The sequence below is a fragment of the Gobius niger genome (assembly GCF_951799975.1).
Source record: "Gobius niger genome assembly, chromosome: 1".
NCBI lineage: Eukaryota > Metazoa > Chordata > Actinopteri > Gobiiformes > Gobiidae > Gobius > Gobius niger.
The window spans coordinates 56,759,612-56,778,848 of record NC_136852.1 but is presented as its reverse complement, the minus strand read 5'-3'; the positions used below and the strand labels follow the sequence as shown (position 1 = coordinate 56,778,848).

Here is a 19,237-nt window from a genome sequence, read left to right as displayed (position 1 = left end):
TGTGTCATACTGACTTGTTTGGCCACAAAATTGGTCAATAACCTTTAATATCTTTTTTTTTTACAATCTTCATAATTCATTTAATTCATTTAGTTAGTCAGTCATTTATTTCAGTATATTATTACAAAAGAAAACATACAAGACATGCATAAACACATCAAAATCCCGCTTTGTTGTCTTTGATTGTAAAGTGACTGATGCCAAGAAGCCAAGTCAGTGTGTAAAGAAACGGTAGCGTTCCATTGATGTCTATGTGGCGTGTGCACAAATTAGTGTTGACACAGTTTCTGTATATGTGTACAATGGCATTAAGCATATTAAAACTAGTGCACATGCTCATTCTTCTTTCTGTGTGATTTTAATATTGTAATACTTTTCTTTGTGTTTTGTTCAATTATATATATTTGACACTCAACTTAAAGATGAGCTTTCAGGCCTTTTCCTTTCTCTTCCACAATCTGTCCAAATAGTCTGGCAGCTTCCTCAGCACAACCTCGGTGAATGGTCAATCCAAATCCTCCATGTCCATAATTGTGTATTACCTATATTTAAAATAAATATGGTTAGCCAACACATACAACTTGAACAGACGCGCCTGATCTTCATTAGAAAACTTAGTAAACTCACTCCAGGATAGTTTTTGTTTGTAGTAGTAGGTCACCTAAATGAACATTTTTTTCATGGCATTACAAGTAAAAACAAGCAACTAGTTCCGCCAATGTAAATTGATCTGTCCAAAAACAATACAAAAAAGCTCGCACTTAAAGTGAAATAAAAAATGCACAGTGCGCCCTCTGCTGGGTAAATGCTGCAATTGCGCCATGCAGCCGCCTGCTGTGACCAAGTAACCAAAGCCACGATTCGCAAAAACTCTATGATGGAAACGTATGAAAATTCGCTTCTGTTGTGCGAATTTATTATGCGAATATTGGACCGATGCGCATTTTCTCTGATGGAAACACAAAAATATACCTCTACTTTAGAAGCTCCACATGGTAAAGACTCTCTTTCCAGCCTCACTTTGCTGCGGTAAGGTCTAAGACCTGACCAATCGTCCACTATTCTTGCATGCTGTAATGAGAGAGAAAAGGTTTGTATTTTAAATGTAAGTCACTTGCTCTTTTTAGTATCTTAATCATTTTGATGTAGTCATGACTGTGTAATAGTATTGTCTTACTCTGAGACTAGGTTCAAGCTGGCAAGCTGCTTCCCAAATGTTCTTGTGATCAATGGAGTCATTTGCCTCATTCCAGTTTCCTATTTGAAACACTCCACCAACAGTGACAAGTCGACTTCTGCATAAACAATAATTTGATCAACTTTACAAGAACAACTCTTCCATCATGTATAATGTTGCATTTTGGTGTATAAAGGTGTTTACCCCGGAATTATATAGGGTGAGTTGTACACCCCTTCTTCAAAGTCATGGGTCAGGATCCAGTGCTTAAGCCATGGAGCGTCTACCTGTAATTGGTCAAGTTCCAGGTATCATCAACCAAAAAACACTGCTGTCTTAAGGTGACCATGAGCCTAACTTAAACAGTTTTATGCAATCACCTTTATGATTTGCCCACGGCCAGGTTTAAGCTCTGGGTCCGGCTGGAGCTCACCAGATCTCACCCCAGTGCAGTTGACAATTATATCTGCTCCAGTTTCTGCCAGCTATGGACGAAAAGCATGATCAAAAGCAAAATATGACCTCAAACATGAAGTACTTTTTTATAAACACATGCATATTTATTTACATTTATAAATTACAAATATAGGAACATTTTATTGTACTTTTTTATATTTAGCTCTAGCCTTGAATAACTGAGGAATGTGTGGGGAGAGAGTCAGGGTCTACAATAATAACGCCGCATGACACTTTTCCATATTAATAATTGGTCTATTAAGTTAAGAAATTAAAACACCATCTCACTTACTTCTTTAAATGACTCAATTTTTCTGTGATGAAATTTCACACCTCTCTGTTCCAGCCTACAGAATGAAGAACTTGTGTTTGGGGAATCCTTCTTTATCATAATGTTGCATTATATTAAAAAATGTACGCACCAATCTGTCAGCCAGGGGAGGTAGGTTTTACCCTCTACCATCAACGCGGTGTTAAACCATCCATGTCTAAAATGTTAATAAGGAGTAATACCAACCAGAATTACCACTGACCATTCACACAGTTCACTGCATTACTGTATGTGTTTATTAGAACGTACTTGTATCCCGGAAACATCTGCATCTCCCGCTTGCTGAGCTCTCTAAAACCCAAAACACTATCTTTAAATGAAGGTTCCTGCAAACATAAACATATTTTGTTATGTGCAAAACAAATGTATTACATGGTATCTAGAACTAATAGCTCCTTTCCCCTTCTGTGATTTCAAGCCCCTTTTGGTGCCCCAGCTACAGAGTCTGAATACTAATTCCAATTGTTGTGGTAAACTTAGCTCTCAGGTTAAAGGCACTGATAGAGAAATTACTTGCAATTAAATATTAACTACTATAAAACTGTTATCTATTTACAGACTATACCTTTGTTCTTTGTTATGAAAGATACAGTATCACCTCTCCTGAAGTGACACCATAATCTTTACGACAATTGGATGTGATATTTTCGAAAAGACAACTCACTGCAGGTGCTTGTTGAAGGCATACATTGTAGCCAGACTGAAGAAATACGCCCATCTTTACACAATCTGGAGACTTGATGAAACTCAGCAAGTAGTCAAATGTCTCTCTAGTCCACTTGCTGGAGAAATTAAATAATAAAAAGTCACTTATAGGGTCTATAAATTGAAACATCAACAATTAGTTACATACTCACGTTTCATCAACTTTTCCATCGTCATAAAGGTATGGCTGCCAGAAACCTGCCGCTCCATCACTTGTGGTGAGTGGAGTGAAGCGGTCAGCATACACGTCAATATTAAGAGGGTGAACAACAGAGTGGTAATGTTGGTATATGCTCTGAGCCGTGGACAGTCCAATGACCCCAGCTCCAATTATAGCCACCCGCATGCTGGATTTCTCTGGGACACAATCTTACTTGAAATGGTACTACTTCAGGAAAAAAACAATGACAACATCAGACCATTCATGCTGCAAATTACAATTAATTGATCATCTAGGACAGGCATTTGCAATCTATTTTACATGATGCTCTTTCACCCTGCTCGAGGCTTTTTGGATTTAGATAAAGTCAGGGAAACTTCTCGTCTAGTTCTGATTTGAACCTGCTTTATTGGTCTAATCTGGAGTCTGAATTGTCGTTTGGCACTGGCTTTGGTTCAGGCGCGGTTAACAGTACAAAGTAAAAAAAAAGAAAAGAAAAGAAAAAGTTCTTTATAGATATAGGTTTAGTTTAGTTTTTTGCAGACCCCATAGTTCAGGTGAGGTTACAGACTATTGCAACTTTGCTGAGAACCTTAGCAGCTTCACAAACCAAGTGACCACAACTTTAGCAAAACAAGCATGCAACATGTGCCCTACTATGATAATAACTCAAAAAGCCTGCACAACTATCACTTCACGGGGAATTACCCTGTCAAACACGCTCTTACTTACGTTATGTCTTCCAGCAGGACGTGGGTGTGGTGTCAGGCATTTCAAGTCCATGGACAAGTCTAACAGGGAGAATGGGCGGAGCTTGATCTACGACCATGTGATCAACATTCTTTGATTATGTGTTCAAAGCAAGTTCATAGGGAATCGTAATATGGTGCCGTAAAGCGGAAGTAACTGTGGCAAAGCAGAGAAAGGTGTGTGAAAAGGACACATGTTTAATTTAAGTTTATTTGTTTATTGCTTACAATTTCTTGGCACGAGGTTGGTAGGGTTTTGTTATGTCAATTTATATTTTAATAGTTTTTGCGGAGTTTATGTAACTTAACTGCTTTCTAACGGTAACTTTTTACCCACTAGACGGTGCTAACGGTCTTCGGTAAAAGCCTTGATTAACGCGCTCGACGTAATGTAATGTAGGCTATAGTAATGGTTCAGATATAAGGTTAAAAAGACAAGGTTTAAATTTTTAAGAAATATACATGGAATTTACATAATTACAGCAGTCAAAATAGAGATTGTCATATGGTAAAAAGTAGGGCTGGGACAAAATATCGGATCGGATTTGGATCGCAATACTTTGTGCTGCAATATCAAGTATCGATACTTTTTCAAATATCGCAATACTTTCAATGCTTGTGTTTCGAAGCATTTTTACCCTTGTTTCGCAGTAACGTTGCACTTTGTTACATTTTGTGTTAATGCACTTTTCGATCTTAACACTTCAAAAACTGTTAAATGGCATTGGGTTTATACATTTTGGACACATGACTGTTTTCTTTTAACACATTTTAAGGCAAACATGTTACAAATCATAATTACTTATTGTATCGTGATTCGTATCGGATCGGCCCCTGAGTATCGTGATACGTAGCGGATCGTGACAAAAGTGGATCGTCCCAGCCCTAGGAAAAAGGTTTAAGGTAAATTAATTGGATTGTTTTTCTGTTTACATTAGCTCTTACGGTGTGTTCACATGCAAGGCAAGGCTCAATAAAAAAAACATGTGAACCATCAGTTTGAGCGACCATCTTTTCGACCGCGGCAGCTACAAAATGTGGGTTTTTATATTTTTATATCTATATTGATCTATCCACGTGAGCTTACTTGCTTGCTATTTATCACACTTGCAGCTGAAACGCAGTCTACTGTTTTTTCTTAAGGCGAGACACTGCAGGTGAATAGGGAAAAAATGTATATTTACAGATATCAATTTCAAACTTTTGCTGTAGATCACTGGCATAAATGTGAGAAAAAAATACATTGCAAGTTTTCTGTCATTTTATCTTTTCATATAAGAACAAGGTGTTTTATGCCTAAAAATGCCCCAAATTTCCCATCTTTTCGGCGACGAAATCTGAATAATGCATTGAACTACAGTCAAATGTATTGTTTCATTTTATTGATGAATGAGCTACCAAGACTTTTTCAGAGGGGATTTTGGATTTCTTTTTTAGTTTTAAAATAAGCTGTTTTTAGTGGAAAAATGTGTAAAAATTTAATTTTCGCCTTATTTTTTGACATTCAAAACTCAATAAATGGGGCTAGGGATTAGATAATAAAAAATCCCTCTGAAAAATCATGTATAATGTTGCATTTTAGTGTATAAAGGTGTTTACCCCGGAATTATATAGGGTGAGTTGTACACCCCTCCTTCAAAGTCATGGGTCAGGATCCAGTGCTTAAGCCATGGAGCGTCTACCTGTAATTGGTCAAGTTCCAGGTATCATCAACCAAAAACCACTGCTGTCTTAAGGTGACCATGAGCCTAACTTAAACAGTTTTATGCAATCACCTTTATGATTTGCCCACGGCCAGGTTTAAGCTCTGGGTCCGGCTGGAGCTCACCAGATCTCACCCCAGTGCAGTTGACAATTATATCTGCTCCAGTTTCTGCCAGCTATGGACGAAAAGCATGATCAAAAACAAAATATGACCTCAAACATGAAGTACTTTTTTATAAACACATGCATATTTATTTACATTTATAAATTACAAATATAGGAACATTTTATTGTACTTTTTTATATTTAGCTCTAGCCTTGAATAACTGAGGAATGTTTTTTTTTTTTTTAAATAAGCTGTTTCTAGTGGAAAAATGTGTAAAAATTTAATTTTCGCCTTATTTTTTGACATTCAAAACTCAATAAATGGGGCTTAGGGATTAGTTAATAAAAAATCCCTCTGAAAAAATCTTCCAAGTATTGTTCAGTCCAAGGCTGGAAAATCTGAAGTCTTTAGGTCCTACTGACGTGGACATAGTGTCACCACAATGACAGAAAAATGTGTTTTGAGAAAAAGGCCCTTGAAATTGCATTGTCCCTTATAAGTCTATGGGGGAACATTGAATCAGCGCAATACTTAAACATGAATTTGTGAAGATTAGGTATATTTTCTGTTTCCGGGTGAAAGCTTATATGTTCATAGACCAATTTGGCGCAAAACCTGAAAACTGAAAAAATTTAGTTTTGCCTGTAGTGTCTCCCCTTAATAGACTATTGACAAATATATATTTTTTTTCTTGTTTCAGTCTTGTGGAGTTGACCCTGAGCTGCTGACCACCACCATGAGCCTAGAGAAGACGGAGCTCCTCTCTCACTCCTGAGTGCTGACCCTCCCTCTGCTGGCCCCCCTCTCGCGGAGTATGTGGGACTACGAGCTCTGGCCGTAGTAGTGTGTGTCGTTAGCCCGGTGCTAGCGGCTTACTTCTGGGCGCTGTACACCGGTGTTTGGCGGCGCATCCTCAGCTTCCGCCATGGCGCTGGTTACTCTGCAGCGATCTCCGACTCCTAGCGCCGCTTCTTCGGCCAGCACTGCGACCACCGCCGCCGGGGAGGTCAGTCCAAATGCGGGGACATCGGGGAGCACATCCTCGGTGTAGCCGGGGAGGTGCAGTGGGTGAAGCCGCTGTACAGGGCCTGCTGCTGACTGAGGCTAAAATTACTACTAGCACCGTTAGTTACCGTGTTATGCTAGGTTTGCTTATTTTTACTCAACATAAATACAAATAATACTACTCCAGCCAATTCCATGATATTATGACCAATCTGATCCTAATCAATCACATCATTGTTGAGTTATTTTGTATCATATTTGCTCCTCTGGTACATGCGATGATAATGAAAGCAATATAAACTCACATAGCTAGCATTAACAACTGTGAGTGAAGAATCATAGAAACTGATCTTAGCTGTTTATCTTCACTTTTATTGTTTATCATAAAATTTAACATAGAAGGTACAAGGTCCTTGTCAATCACTGTCTGACTGGTTTAAAAATGATGATGTGAACTTTGGTTATTAACACTGGATATGTTGATAAAATGACATAGAAGCAGCTGCAGATTATCTTCAAGGTTTTATTCATGTATTTATTAAGTCTTACAATATGGATATAAACGTAAACAACGACGTATTTGTTGGTTCAGTGATTCCATCGTTGATATTACCAGATGGGGGCGCCATCTACCAACTCTAAAACAGAGGGGATACGTCTCATCTGGCTCATAATACATCAAATAAATCTCATGGTATCTGTATCTAAATGCACAAACTTGATTAACTATGAATGAAGTGGAAAATGTACTTTGCTTTAATGAAGAAAACAGCTAATTGGCATCTACTGCATGAAATACATTTATTTGTGATTTTTTTTAATTGTACAAAAAGTTGTGTATTGAAACAACTAGGCCTACATTGTATGAGTTTTGAAGTTGTGGCACCACTGGGCATGCAGCTGTGCAGTGCTGGGTAAAACTGGCACGGCAATCAGGAGCTTCTGCAGCAATGATGTCATCTGCTTGTGGGGATGATGGGGGTGGGGGTAATACTACTGATAGTGAGAGCTGCAAAAACAGCTACTATTACACAGATAAATTTAGCTGATGTGGAGAATTACATGTAATAACAAAGTCTAAATATGTGTTTTTAGGTTTATCTTCAGTATGACTTAAACAAAATTAACCCCTTGCCTTTTGTATTTGATGCACATCTGCTTGCTCTGGTTTTCTTTCTGATGGTGTGAAGTAGTAAAAAGCCACTTTTGTGATACGTTTGGTTTTCTTCATCTTCATAGAGGCCGCCTAACTGGGTTGTCGGTTTTGTTTAACTCTTTTCCAGCTCTGTTTTGGCACAGTTGCATAATTGTCGTGCATTACAGAGAGTTTATCAATCCAACCAATTATCTGTAACATCTTTTCCAGGACTTTGGCAGTGAAGATGAAAGACGAGCCAATCAGAGGTGAGTCTGCTGCTGTTCTCACTCAGTTATGCACAATTTATCACTCCTACTTTTCAGGACAATAAAACTTATCAAATCACCTTCACATATAATTTGATCAATGAGAGTGACAGCCAGCAGGGATGATTTTAAGGACATTCCAGTCTGGGAGGTAGTTCTTTTTTTTTTTTTAGCTTTAAGGTTATTCACAGTAAAATCCAAGACACAATTTGAATAGTCAAGAGCTGCAAAACATTATATACAGAGAATGATGTAAATTCTTTAGCATCAAAGTTTATCTGGATTTGTGAAGGTGTCTAATGTCAATGCAAATGCTTGAAATAGTAAGTGATAAATGGGCTCTAAATAATGGCCGTCTATGGGATAAACATAAGGTTTTCTAGTAATCTACAAATTATCTTTCAGAGCGACTCACTGCTGTGCTAGGCGAACAAACTAACATTGACAAATATAGTTAAGTCAAGTCCAGAAAAAATGTGAAACTATTACTCAGAAGTTTTTAAAGAGGCTTGAATTTTATTTTTGCTGAATTATATAAACTCCAATTCAAGCCTTTCCTCAAATGTGTAGAATTATTATTACTTAGTTAAGGAAGTCGGGTGAGTTTGAGGAGGCAGGTGAAGTTTGTGAGCCAGAGGGAGCAGGCCGAAGCTGGGAGGAGGGAAGAATGGGAGGGGGCGTGGCATCTGACGTCACTGATCCATGAGAACCAGCAAGCTGTCAGTCAGAAGTGCCGCAGCCAGGAAACAGCATGGAAACAGATGCCTGTGCAGACGCTCTCTTCTGTTACACCGGGATCTGATGCTATGGAGTTACAGCTTTTGTAGAAGACACCTGGGTGCATAAACAGGATGCATTTGGTTTTTGAACCCATCCAGGAATCCATAATGAAGATGTTACCGTATTTTGTAGAAAATGCTGTGCTAACCCAGCGTGAGATTAATCGCATGTAAGTCTAGCTTTATCATTTACCTTCAATGAAAAGTTTGTCTCATTCATTTTTGTCATTTAATTTGATAAAAACTAAATTAGATGAATTGTACACTGTTGCTCCAGGCATTTCTGCTGCTGCCTTATCAATCAGTGCCTGACACTGGATCCTCCTAAAAGCCTCTAACAATCTCAGGGGGCAGATTCAACACAAATTCAGAAAATGGAACAAAAGCTCTTGTTGAGAAGTGTCTACCACCCCCAAGCTCCTTTCAATGCTGTGTAACTTTTGCTGTGGCGCTGGAGGCGGTGGGAATTTCTAGTGAGGTTCACAAAATCACATCCATTGTTGGTACTAATGTGTCTCAGGCCCACACCTCTGAATCTGCTTCACAAAGTAGGAACAAGGCACAAGTTTTACAAAGCAGGGTTTGTACTGCATTGTCATCTTCAGGACTTTTCACACCATACTGCAATGTATTCCTCACTCACTATGTATATTTATGGAGCTGTCCATGAGAAAGGCAATGAGTCAAACTTCCTCTGAAACATGTGCTTTGAAATGATTCTGGTTTAGTTCACTCAAGTGAAGTGTTGTTTAAAGGTCAAAGGGCAAATTGAAAAAATGCTGCCCAAAGTGCTTCTCAGGCAAAGAAAAAAGTAGTTGAAACATCAATGCAGTTTTACACAAAATGATACAAAAAGATGGGTCAGTTCTAATCTTTAATAGCTCACTGTTCCACACAACCACAGACCTTTCACATCAAGTTTTGTAACATATTCCTGGAGCATTTAGGGGCAAGGGATTAGTGGACCTCATCTCTGTTATTGGAATGTATGAGGGTAGCAACTCTGACAGGTATGCTGTGGCCAAACCATTAAGACATATAAAAACAGAGTACTTTATTTTGAACAAAACTTTGCAATAGTCAAGATGCTTTCTATTGAAGAACTACCTAAAGGTGTTATTTTCTCAATAGAAAAGTTTGCCTTTAAATATATCAAAATATTTTTGCAGGGCTGGCATCTCAGAACTATCCAGCTTTGTTTGAATGGGAATTTTGAAGCAATAAAATAGCTTAACATGTAACATAATGCTTGGCTTTATCAACATTTTAAATGTGTTTAAATGCAGAGGTCATAGCATTGCAAACATTCCAGGTCAATTTAGGACTGTTTAGCATTAACCTGAGAAGAAAAGACCTGCCAAACCAAATAGGTGCAGTCCATGCAGCAGAATTAGGACAGAAAGCATTTAGGATCAACGTCGAATGGCTGCTGTAAACCAATTTTATTATATTACAGCTGTTGTAACAACTGAACGTAAGCATCCCTGTTAACATTAATCGACCTCAATTTGATTAAGTTAGGCCTAGAAAAATGCAGGTGAAATGTTTAAATCTTTCAACTAATGACATGTGCAATTTACTTGTTTTGCAGTTTGAGCGAGAGCTTCCTCATGGTGAAGGGAGCTGCCCTCTTTCTGCAGCAGGGCAGCAGTCATCCGAGCCAGAAAACACATCCTCAATACAAACATGCAGGTGATTTGGTTACATTTCTTCTTCATTCAACACTGCAGCAGATGTGGTTAGCTTAGTTAGAGGCGGATGAAGGAGGCCTCGCTGTAAGCGTGTTCCAGACATACTGTATAGATTAGACAGATTAAGGTCCTGATCCAGTGCACTGTAATAACCTTGACATTGTGGCAATACTTTACTGACATTATCAGACATTATAGTTTTCTTGTTTGTTTCAACAGTTGTGAAGGAATACGAAAAAACAATTCACTTATGTACTGTAGTGTGTTGAGCAGACGCATTGGTAAATTGGTGAACTTGAAACCAGTGTCCACAGTGTTTGAAATGTGCTCGGGTAAATTGACATGAGCCCTTTTTTGTGATGCTAAAAGCCACTGCAGACATACAATACCTGTCAGAGGTTTATGATGTACCTGTGATACTTCCATTGAACAACCTGTTACTGATGTTTTTCTTGGTCAGGTGACCTCCCCCAGCACTTGCAAGTGATGATAAATATTCTTCGCTCTGAGGACAGAATCAAACTGGTGAGAAACGATATGCATAACACATCACAACACCATGATGGCACTCCTGCCCCGTCCCGAGAGCATTGCCAGATGCACCTATTCAGTACAGTGCAGGGCAGCCATTCTCAAAGTCCAGAACCTTGTATTGCATAGATTTGAAAATCCTTCGGGCCTATAAGATTTTAATCGACTCAAAATGATACAAAAAATTAGATATAGGGAATAATAATGAAGTTTTTTTTGTATGTTAAATGTATGTAAACAACTTTCGAGCTGATGAGGCTGTAGGTGCTGCGTTTACTTTTTAGTCTTGGCCTTCAATCGCTAGGAATGGCTCAGCTAACATGTGGGTGCCACAGGGTTCAATATAACTTTTGTTAATTCTTGTACATTTAGCCACTTGATTTGATTTTTAGGAAAACACAATTTCATCATTCCACTGTTTTATTAGTGTCTTACAAGTCCACCATCTGCTAAAATTCACTACAATCAAAGTCCTCTCAATGAGAAATGGAAAAAGAAAAGAAAATCGCAGAGTCGTCACGTCTGAGGCTCTGGTGGGCACCACAAAGACCAGAAAACTAAACAAAACAGGACCATGACATTGGCTCCCTATACCCACAGCTTTGTCAGGATCAGTGATTGTAGATGCATCTAGATTAGTTAAACAAATAGGATGTCACGATGCACTCAAGCCCCGATTTGATTTGATTTTCGATTTTAAGCTCCTGATTGGGGGTAGGTGCTCATGAGCTTCTTGCTTTAGCCCACTCCTTTTGAGCATAATGTATACTGCTCAAGTAAACAAATAAACTAAACTAAACTGATTTACATTTTTAAATTATTTTTCTTTACCCTTTTTTTTTACAAAATGAATACGACTCATTTTATAACCAAAAGAGGTTTCTTTTATTTTAACATCTGCATTTTTGTCCTTGTAACAAACTGTAACTGTTGTCTCAGTAAAATAACTTTACGTTACCAAATGAAGTTCCTAACAGATAAATAAAGTGAATTTGAATTTGAATTGAATACCAAAAAAGACATGAAAAAGAGTTAATCATTTTGACTATTTCTTTTTTTTTTTAACATCGATTCACATTTTCACATCACCAGATTTTAGGTCGATCTTGGATGAAAGCCTAACCCTAAGCCTCAAATACATCTTTTAAACGCCTGCCTAAGCTTAAAAATGTTTTCATAATGTCGCCTGGACTACAGTAACTTTTTGTGGGACCAGCCATTTATTTGTTCAGTTGTCTATGCAAGTCCCTACCAGGGCACTTTGCTCAGCAAAAGCTCAGTGTCTCTCTCTTAACGTCTTTTTAAACACGTTTTTTTTCTTTTCTTTTTCATCCCCCTTTATATTGCTGTTTTATCGCTCAGGTCTTAGATGTTTTATTTGTGTTTTCTTGTTTTATCACATCCTTATGTACAGCACTTTGGGCATCTGTAGTGGTTTATAAAAAAAAAGTGGACAATTTTTCATAAAATATTTCAGGGTTGCAATTGCAATTAGGTTTGCAATTTTTGAGTTAATATCCTAATTCAGTTCATGGTGCACATTTTAAATCTGTCCAGGATCCGTAACATACAAGAACCAAGACATGTTTTTATTGGTCTAACCCAGGGGTGTCCAAACTTTTTTCATGGGGGGCCACATACTGAAGCTTACACAGGGTGAAGGGCCATAGATCAGTGGTTAGTGCCGCAAAACCTTTGACTAGCAGAGGTTTAAATTGCGCCCCACACCTGTATTTCTGCTCAAAACCTTCATGCCAGCTCTGTCTCACAGTAAAAGGTTAGTTGTTTGGTTAGAATTGTGTAGAATTATTACATTTCAAATAAAAAGGACTATCTCTGATGATGTGTCCCGATTCAGCAAGATGGCAGAGGGCCACCAAAAATTGGTCTGAGGGCCGCATTTGGCCCCCGGGCCGCACTTTGGACCCCCCTGGTCTAACCTAATGATTTAGTTGTTCTATATAAAAATATGACCCCATGGAGATGAGACACTTTCTTTAAATGCAAGGAATAAATAATAAATAGATGAATAAATAATTGCAACCATTGCAATTTGCTGAAGTGGGAGTGGGACCATTCAAGACAACATTTTAATTTGATTGTAATTAATTGTGCAGTGTGTGTATTTATGATACACATTTAGTACACACGCTAAGACTGACTAAGTCTGTGTGCAGGCGGTGCGGCTGGAGAGTGCGTGGTCTGACCGGGTGAGGTACATGGTGGTTGTGTACTCCAGTGGTCGACAGGACACTGAAGAAAACATCCTACTGGGGATTGACTTTACCAACAAAGACTGGTATTGACATTATGCTTTTATCAGGAGATGTTCAAACACGTACAGTATTTGGATTGTTTCCTTCTATTTGTGTGACAGTAAAAGCTGCTCTATTGGCATGGTACTGCCTCTGTGGAGTGATGCAAAGATCCATCTGGATGGAGATGGGTAAATTTGTCACTACATCGAATATACAGTACTTGCATATTTTTGAAGTATTTGTGTTGAAAATAACCATTAGCTACTGTTCTCTACAGAGGCTTCACAGTGAGCACAGCAAGTAGGACACATATCTTCAAACCTGTGTCTGTGCAAGCCATGTGGTGAGTAATGTTTGTGGAGGATACATTTCCCCCTAAATGTTCCATTTATGGATGTAGGTTTAAGAACTGATTGATTCAATGGGTCACTCTGCCACCTGCTGGGTCAAAGTAGCTCGTGCAGATGCTTGACTTCAGTTTTCAACAGAGAGGAAAAATTAATACCCACATTTCTACAAGACACCTTTTACATTGTGAGCTTTTCTTTTTCAAATATTTCCAAATGTAGGTCAGCGATCCAGGTGCTGCACAAAGCGTGTGAGTTGTCGCGCAGGTTTAACTACTTCCCTGGGGGCATGGCTCTCACCTGGATGGGCTACTATGACAGTGGGATATCATCAGATCAGAGCTCCATCAACGAGTGGAACACAATGAAGGACTTGGAGACAACCAGGCCGGATTCGCCAATTATGTTTGTTGACAAGTAAATTTAAACTACTGTAATTTATACACTTATTGTTTATTTAAAGTCCATGAGAACTGTTACAGTTAGAATGTTACAAATCCAACTTTATTTAAACTATATAGTAAAAAAACATTAAAAACTGCACTTTGAATATTGACTGTGGAACTCAATTGTGTTTTGAGACTGATAAGTTTGTTTTGATAGGCCTACAGAGAGAGAAAGGACAGAGTGCCTTATTAAAGCCAAACTCAGAAGCGTCATGACATGCCAGGATCTGGAGAACGTCACTTGCAAACAGGTTAAAAAAAAAACATCTTGACCAAGCAAACATTATCTTTATACTTTCTGTTGAATGTTTCTTTCTCGACAGATCCGTACAGAGCTAGAGCAGCACATGAACTGCAACCTCAAAGAGTATAAAGAGTTTATAGACAATGAGATGCTGCTGATCCTGGGTCAGATGGACAAAGCCACTCTCATCTTTGATCACGTTTACCTGGTAACTAAGAACTGGACTAAAGACCTTCAACACTTATTAATAGTATATCATCTGATCTCAACATGAAAGCTGCATCTTTAACATCTCTCACTTAAGAGTCAAAATAATAATAATAATAATAATAATAATAATAATAAAACATCTGTTTATAGGGATCTGAGTGGAATGCATCTAATTTGGAGGAGCTGCAAGAAACAGGGTTTGTTTTTTTGTTGTTTGGAAAAATACTTTGTGGAACACAACTGTAATTGCAAATATGTTTTTTCTTCAGGGTGGGATATATTCTAAATGTGACCAGGGAAATAGACAACTTCTTTCCTGGAACATTCAATTATTACAATGTGAGAGTCTATGATGAAGATGCCACTGACCTCCTGGCCCATTGGAATGAGACGTACAACTTCATTGTTAAAGCAAAGTGAGTCACCTTTCCCCACTGGAAAAACGGAAACCAGAACATGAATAATATTTAGAAACTCTTGTCTACAGAAAGAATCACTCAAAATGTCTTGTCCACTGTAAGATGGGTGTAAGCCGGTCAGCATCCACTGTCATTGCTTATGCAATGAAGGAATACGGCTGGTCACTGGAGAAATCTTACAATTTTGTCAAGCAAAAGCGAAGTATCACTCGCCCCAACACTGGTTTCATGAAACAACTAGCAGAGTATGAGGGTATCTTGGATGCAAGGTACAGTCTGTTTTGTCTTGTAATTCAATGTTTCTTTTATAATACAGTATGTATGGGAAAGTGGAACTCATTGATTATTTTTGTTCCAGTAAACAACGACACAATAAGTTGTGGCAGCCGGACTTGGATTGTGAGATGGCTGAAGGGCTGCCAGCATCGTGTGGTGCAGACGAGTTGGAGCCGTCCATGTCTCCGTGCTGTGATGAAGCTCTGTCAGAGAAAGGCGCTGCCTGTCCGCCTCGACCCACTGTTTCTCTACAGATCGACCCAGCCTATAACAACTATTATTTTCGCCGACTCTCAGACTCAGCATTGGATAGTGAACCCTCAACCCCAGTGCGCGGGCCTCCCCTTCTGGGCATGGATAAGGTGTTTATAGAGATTGACGATGTTGAGCGTGATGCTTTACTGGACGATGAGGCCTTTGTTGGACGAGAAGGCCTACCCCTTGCACCCTTTGGGCCCTCAGCTGAGTGCACCACTGCTCCAACTGGCAGCAGTGGAGCTGAGCCGCTGGAGGAACTGCGAATGAGGCTGGAGTTTAGTACAGTTGAAGAGGAGGATGAGGAAGAGACGCAGAAAGAAGAAGCCGAGATGGAGGTACTTATGCAGCCAGACAAAGAAGAAAGTGCAACAGCAGAAGGGGACAGTGATGGCAATGGGATGGACCTCGCAGCAATGAATGAGAACTCAAACAATAACAACTTTTTGAGTAGTTCACATAACCCCACTGTGAGTAAACCCTTGTAATTTTACCACAACCAGTTTTAAATGTAACAAATTAAGACGTTCCTTCTTCCATTTTCATTCAGGACCGTATTTGTCCAAGACTGTTTCCTGCTCTGGATTGCTGTGAAGCGATGAAACTCGTCCCTCCATCCCACAGTACACTTTGCCTTCACTGGAGTCCAAGCATAATCCTAAGTGCTTCAGTCCCTTCTTCCCAATATTCCTCTGATGGCATTGCACCCTTAGCGGGACAGGACGGATCCTGGTGTAAATGTGCCAACTGTGCTGCCTCGCCTTCTGGAATTCAAAGTGACAATAAAGAAAAAACTCAAACGTCCGAGAGTAAGACAAGACCTCTGGCTGAGGACCTTTCTGAGACTCTGCCAAAACTGTTGAGGTTGGATTCGGAGGAGAAGCCTGCACTGGCCTGTCTCGGCCAACAGCAGGAGACTCTTCTGCAACTTAGGAAATCAGGCTTAGTCCGTCGCCGTGCTGAAAGACTAGAAAGACTTTCTGGGTTAACCCGAGAACATTTGCCATCCCTGAAGCCTTTGCACACATGCCAAATGTCCAGAAAGGGCTCCTTTTACACTAATGAGGAATTGGAGTTTTCTTCTATTGCAGGGGATTTTGCTAAATCCTCAACACCATGCCAAGTGCATTTAGAGCCATTGGTGTTGCCACTGACCAATGATGCTTTGATGGGGGTAGTGGGCTCTGGTTTACTCACACCAGCCTCCTCTCCTCGTGGCTCTACACTTACTCGCAGCTCCAGCAGTGAAAGTGTGCGCAGCATCAAAGGTCGGCCTGGTCTGGTGCGGCAGAGAGCGCAGGAGATAGAGACACGCATGCGCCTGGCCGGCCTCACACTTCCCTCGCGGTTAAAGCGTTCCAACTCACTGGCAAAGTTGGGTAGCCTTAACTTCTCATCTGAGGACCTGTGTTCAGGTTGTTCAGCAGATGCAGGGACACTGTTGCTACTCTCTCTGTCTCCCGAGCAAGACTCTGGGCTGCAGTGGCACTCCAACCCTGCCCCGACCTTCTCACAGCTTTGCAAGGAGTTACAAAGTCCAGAAAGAAGACTAGCTTTGGAGCCACACAGTTAACAGTAGAAAAATGGACGCATACCGTTTTTTGTGGATAGAATAGGAAAAAATATACATAAGATTTAGAACAACGAGGCCAATTAATATAATGCTCGGTTCCAAGTTTGTCAAAATGTTGTTTCCAGAGACTGAAGTCATCTGAGAAATGTGTAATGCTTTCAGTTCAGCACAAACTTCATTCAATTCATGGACAAACAAGTGCCTTACCCATGATGCCTGAGGCACACGGCGTTACAAGGATGAAGTAGTTGGAGAATCTTCAAATTTAAACCACGGCTGTAATGTGTATTAATGTGCGTATACATTATTTAACCTCATATACAGTAAACTGCTTGGTTGCCTACTTCTGTACAAATGCCCAATGAACCATGACTGCAACTGAAATGTACATTCAGCTGTTTACAACATATATTAGAAAAAAAGGAGTTGTACAATTACCTCATGTTGCTCTTTCTTACTGTATGAACATCACAACTGTCTTCAGGTCCAGTAAACTGAAAGCAGAAAAGTTGATTTTTGCCTGAGGCAAACTTCATGTTTTTACTTTTTTATAAAAGAACAAACATTTTGAGTTTGTTATTAAATGCACTATTAGAAGTAAAAGGTACATGAATAATACTGAAATTGTTATTGTTTTTTTGTAGTATGCTGCATGGATTTATTCCTCATGTGGTATTAAAAATGAAATTTCAAATTATGAATATATGGTACAATGAAAAGATCCTCTTAAGCTGAATTATCTGTTGAAATGTAAAAGACCAAAGTTGTTTTGCCGTCTCTAAAATCAGAAACAACATTTAAGCTGTAAAAATAACAACTGATCATTCAAATGCTGGCATATGTTTTGCACCTTTGGGGAAAGAGACTTAATTGCTATACTGTGCTCAAAACTGTTGAGCTTTGGCTCATATCACCATTGAGTTGATGACAATGATTAGGTGACATTATGTTAGCCATTTTTAAATATGCAGTAACTTTTGTACTGTACTTTGCTGTAGTTCATATGCATATTGCACTTTTTTTTTTTAAGTTGATCGAAAAGTACTGTATGTGTTCATATTGAGAATAAACATTCTTTTACGTAAACAGCTTTCCTTGGTTATTGGCTAATAATATAAATGAAAATATTTTCTTTTATGATGGCTTACATAACATTGTACTTTCTTGTCTTGTACAAGATCAGAAATTTACACAGCTCATTTATCCCGGACAAAGACTCTTGATGATGAATAGTAGCTTGTGTTCAACCCAAGCGTACTTGGTTAAAGCCGCCAACACGCCGCATCCAGTGACTTTTGAATTTCCTCAGCATATGACATTCCAAGATGTGTGACCTAGAGATCCAGATTTTTCAAGTGTTATGGATTGTAACACAGGAACAACTTTACTATAGGCTCTCATTCTTCTGTGGTTTGGTTTGTAGACTTTACGCTTTTATTATCAGACGGCTTATCCTGTTTTGTATGTTACCACAGCAACCAGGGAGAAACAAATGGACAATGTCTGTAGGTGGTTAGATAGTCCCTCATTTCTGGATTTCCATCTGGTTAGCTTCATTCATTTGCAGTCTGATCACAGCTCCTGGCATTAATTAATACTTTCCCCGATTAGGCTCCCGCAGTGAGGTAGTTGTATAAAATACACAAGGGCACAAATCAAGGATAATAGAGTAAATGGTGGCATCACACAGCCTCACATTCCCTAATAAATAAGGTTAAAAAAAAATCTATAAAAACAACAATAAATAGTCAATTCCATTAACCCATGTCTTTGTCGCACTTGTTTTACTACAGCCTTAAACTACTACAGCTATTATCTACACTGAAAATACTATAAGCATATGAGCATGTCTAAGTTTCTCCTGATTGTATTAGTCAAATGTGCTGTGACATCACATGGATGTAATATAAGGCTCCCATTGCTTGAGCATTTGAAGGAGGACTGAACATCACCAAACAACCAACAAAGAGCACTCTGTCGATCCAGGGAGAAGGCCAGCAGCTCGGACACTACCTCGACCCAGTGAGTACATCTGAAGAAATACATCTTTCACTTTGAAATGTGAGAAGTTGGCAGGATAAGTTAGGACATAATAGTTTCCTAGCTGTAGGTATGGAGCACAGTAAGTAAATTGGTTGTTTTGGGGTAAATTGTTATATGCAGTTGTTTTTTTTTTTATGGCTGGAACAGATAGGTTTAGATGTCAGTGTGTGAGTTTTCTAAACACATGGCGATCAAGTGATCAGCAGTCGGCATTCAAGGATGAGACTGAATAATAGACTAATTGTTAACAAGCATGCCATGCCTTCAGGAAGTCTTCCAATGTTTATTGACGGGAATACATAAAAAAATATTTACTGCAGGTAATGTAATAACGTTTCTCTACGTATCAATACTGCACTGACAACTTG

The 19,237-nt window shown here is 39.1% G+C and overlaps 2 protein-coding genes across 4 annotated transcripts; one reads left to right on the top strand and one right to left on the bottom strand.

Annotated features, from left to right (window-relative positions):
* Nucleotides 1–67: 67 nt before the first annotated feature.
* LOC306967138 (D-amino-acid oxidase-like) lies at nucleotides 68–6,284 on the bottom strand. Its single transcript, XM_079562046.1, has 11 exons — nucleotides 6,265–6,284; nucleotides 2,822–3,054; nucleotides 2,629–2,746; nucleotides 2,214–2,290; nucleotides 2,056–2,121; nucleotides 1,926–1,980; nucleotides 1,558–1,662; nucleotides 1,382–1,464; nucleotides 1,178–1,295; nucleotides 973–1,071; nucleotides 68–542 (listed from the first exon to the last, which is right to left on the bottom strand). Exons 2-11 carry the CDS (start codon nucleotides 3,013–3,015, stop codon nucleotides 417–419), a joined length of 1,041 nt encoding a protein of 346 aa, XP_079418172.1. The 5' UTR covers nucleotides 3,016–3,054; nucleotides 6,265–6,284; the 3' UTR covers nucleotides 68–416.
* On the top strand, nucleotides 6,128–17,476 carry ssh1a (slingshot protein phosphatase 1a). 3 transcript variants are annotated; one of them, XM_079561936.1, is made up of 15 exons: nucleotides 6,128–6,394; nucleotides 7,760–7,797; nucleotides 10,168–10,268; nucleotides 10,728–10,792; nucleotides 12,976–13,097; nucleotides 13,176–13,244; nucleotides 13,334–13,399; nucleotides 13,626–13,808; nucleotides 14,007–14,100; nucleotides 14,173–14,301; nucleotides 14,454–14,500; nucleotides 14,573–14,719; nucleotides 14,791–14,991; nucleotides 15,081–15,723; nucleotides 15,804–17,476. In XM_079561936.1, the coding sequence occupies exons 1-15, from the start codon at nucleotides 6,314–6,316 to the stop codon at nucleotides 16,824–16,826; spliced, it is 3,009 nt and encodes a 1,002-aa protein (XP_079418062.1). In that variant the 5' UTR covers nucleotides 6,128–6,313; the 3' UTR covers nucleotides 16,827–17,476. The 3 variants fall into 3 exon arrangements, with proteins under 3 accessions (XP_079418062.1, XP_079418061.1, XP_079418063.1); XM_079561935.1 differs by having other exon boundaries at nucleotides 6,129–6,394; nucleotides 13,626–13,820; nucleotides 15,804–17,475; XM_079561937.1 differs by lacking the exons at nucleotides 6,128–6,394; nucleotides 7,760–7,797 and adding an exon at nucleotides 8,403–8,746 and having other exon boundaries at nucleotides 13,626–13,820.
* Nucleotides 17,477–19,237: the final 1,761 nt, after the last annotated feature.

Bases quoted from the DNA above. Each gene is read 5' to 3' on its own strand.
- ssh1a (XM_079561935.1), top strand. From the start codon at position 6,314: ATGGCGCTGGTTACTCTGCAGCGATCTCCGACTCCTAGCGCCGCTTCT. The intron at 13,400-13,625 runs GTGAGTAATGTT...TTCCAAATGTAG, and splicing joins GTGTCTGTGCAAGCCATGTG to GTCAGCGATCCAGGTGCTGC. The intron at 14,101-14,172 runs GTTAAAAAAAAA...CTTTCTCGACAG, and splicing joins AGAACGTCACTTGCAAACAG to ATCCGTACAGAGCTAGAGCA.
- LOC306967138 (XM_079562046.1), bottom strand. From the start codon at position 3,015: ATGCGGGTGGCTATAATTGGAGCTGGGGTCATTGGACTGTCCACGGCT. The intron at 2,122-2,213 runs GTACGTTCTAAT...TTAACATTTTAG, and splicing joins CAGATGTTTCCGGGATACAA to ACATGGATGGTTTAACACCG. The intron at 1,663-1,925 runs GTAAGTGAGATG...TTTCGTCCATAG, and splicing joins AAATTGAGTCATTTAAAGAA to CTGGCAGAAACTGGAGCAGA.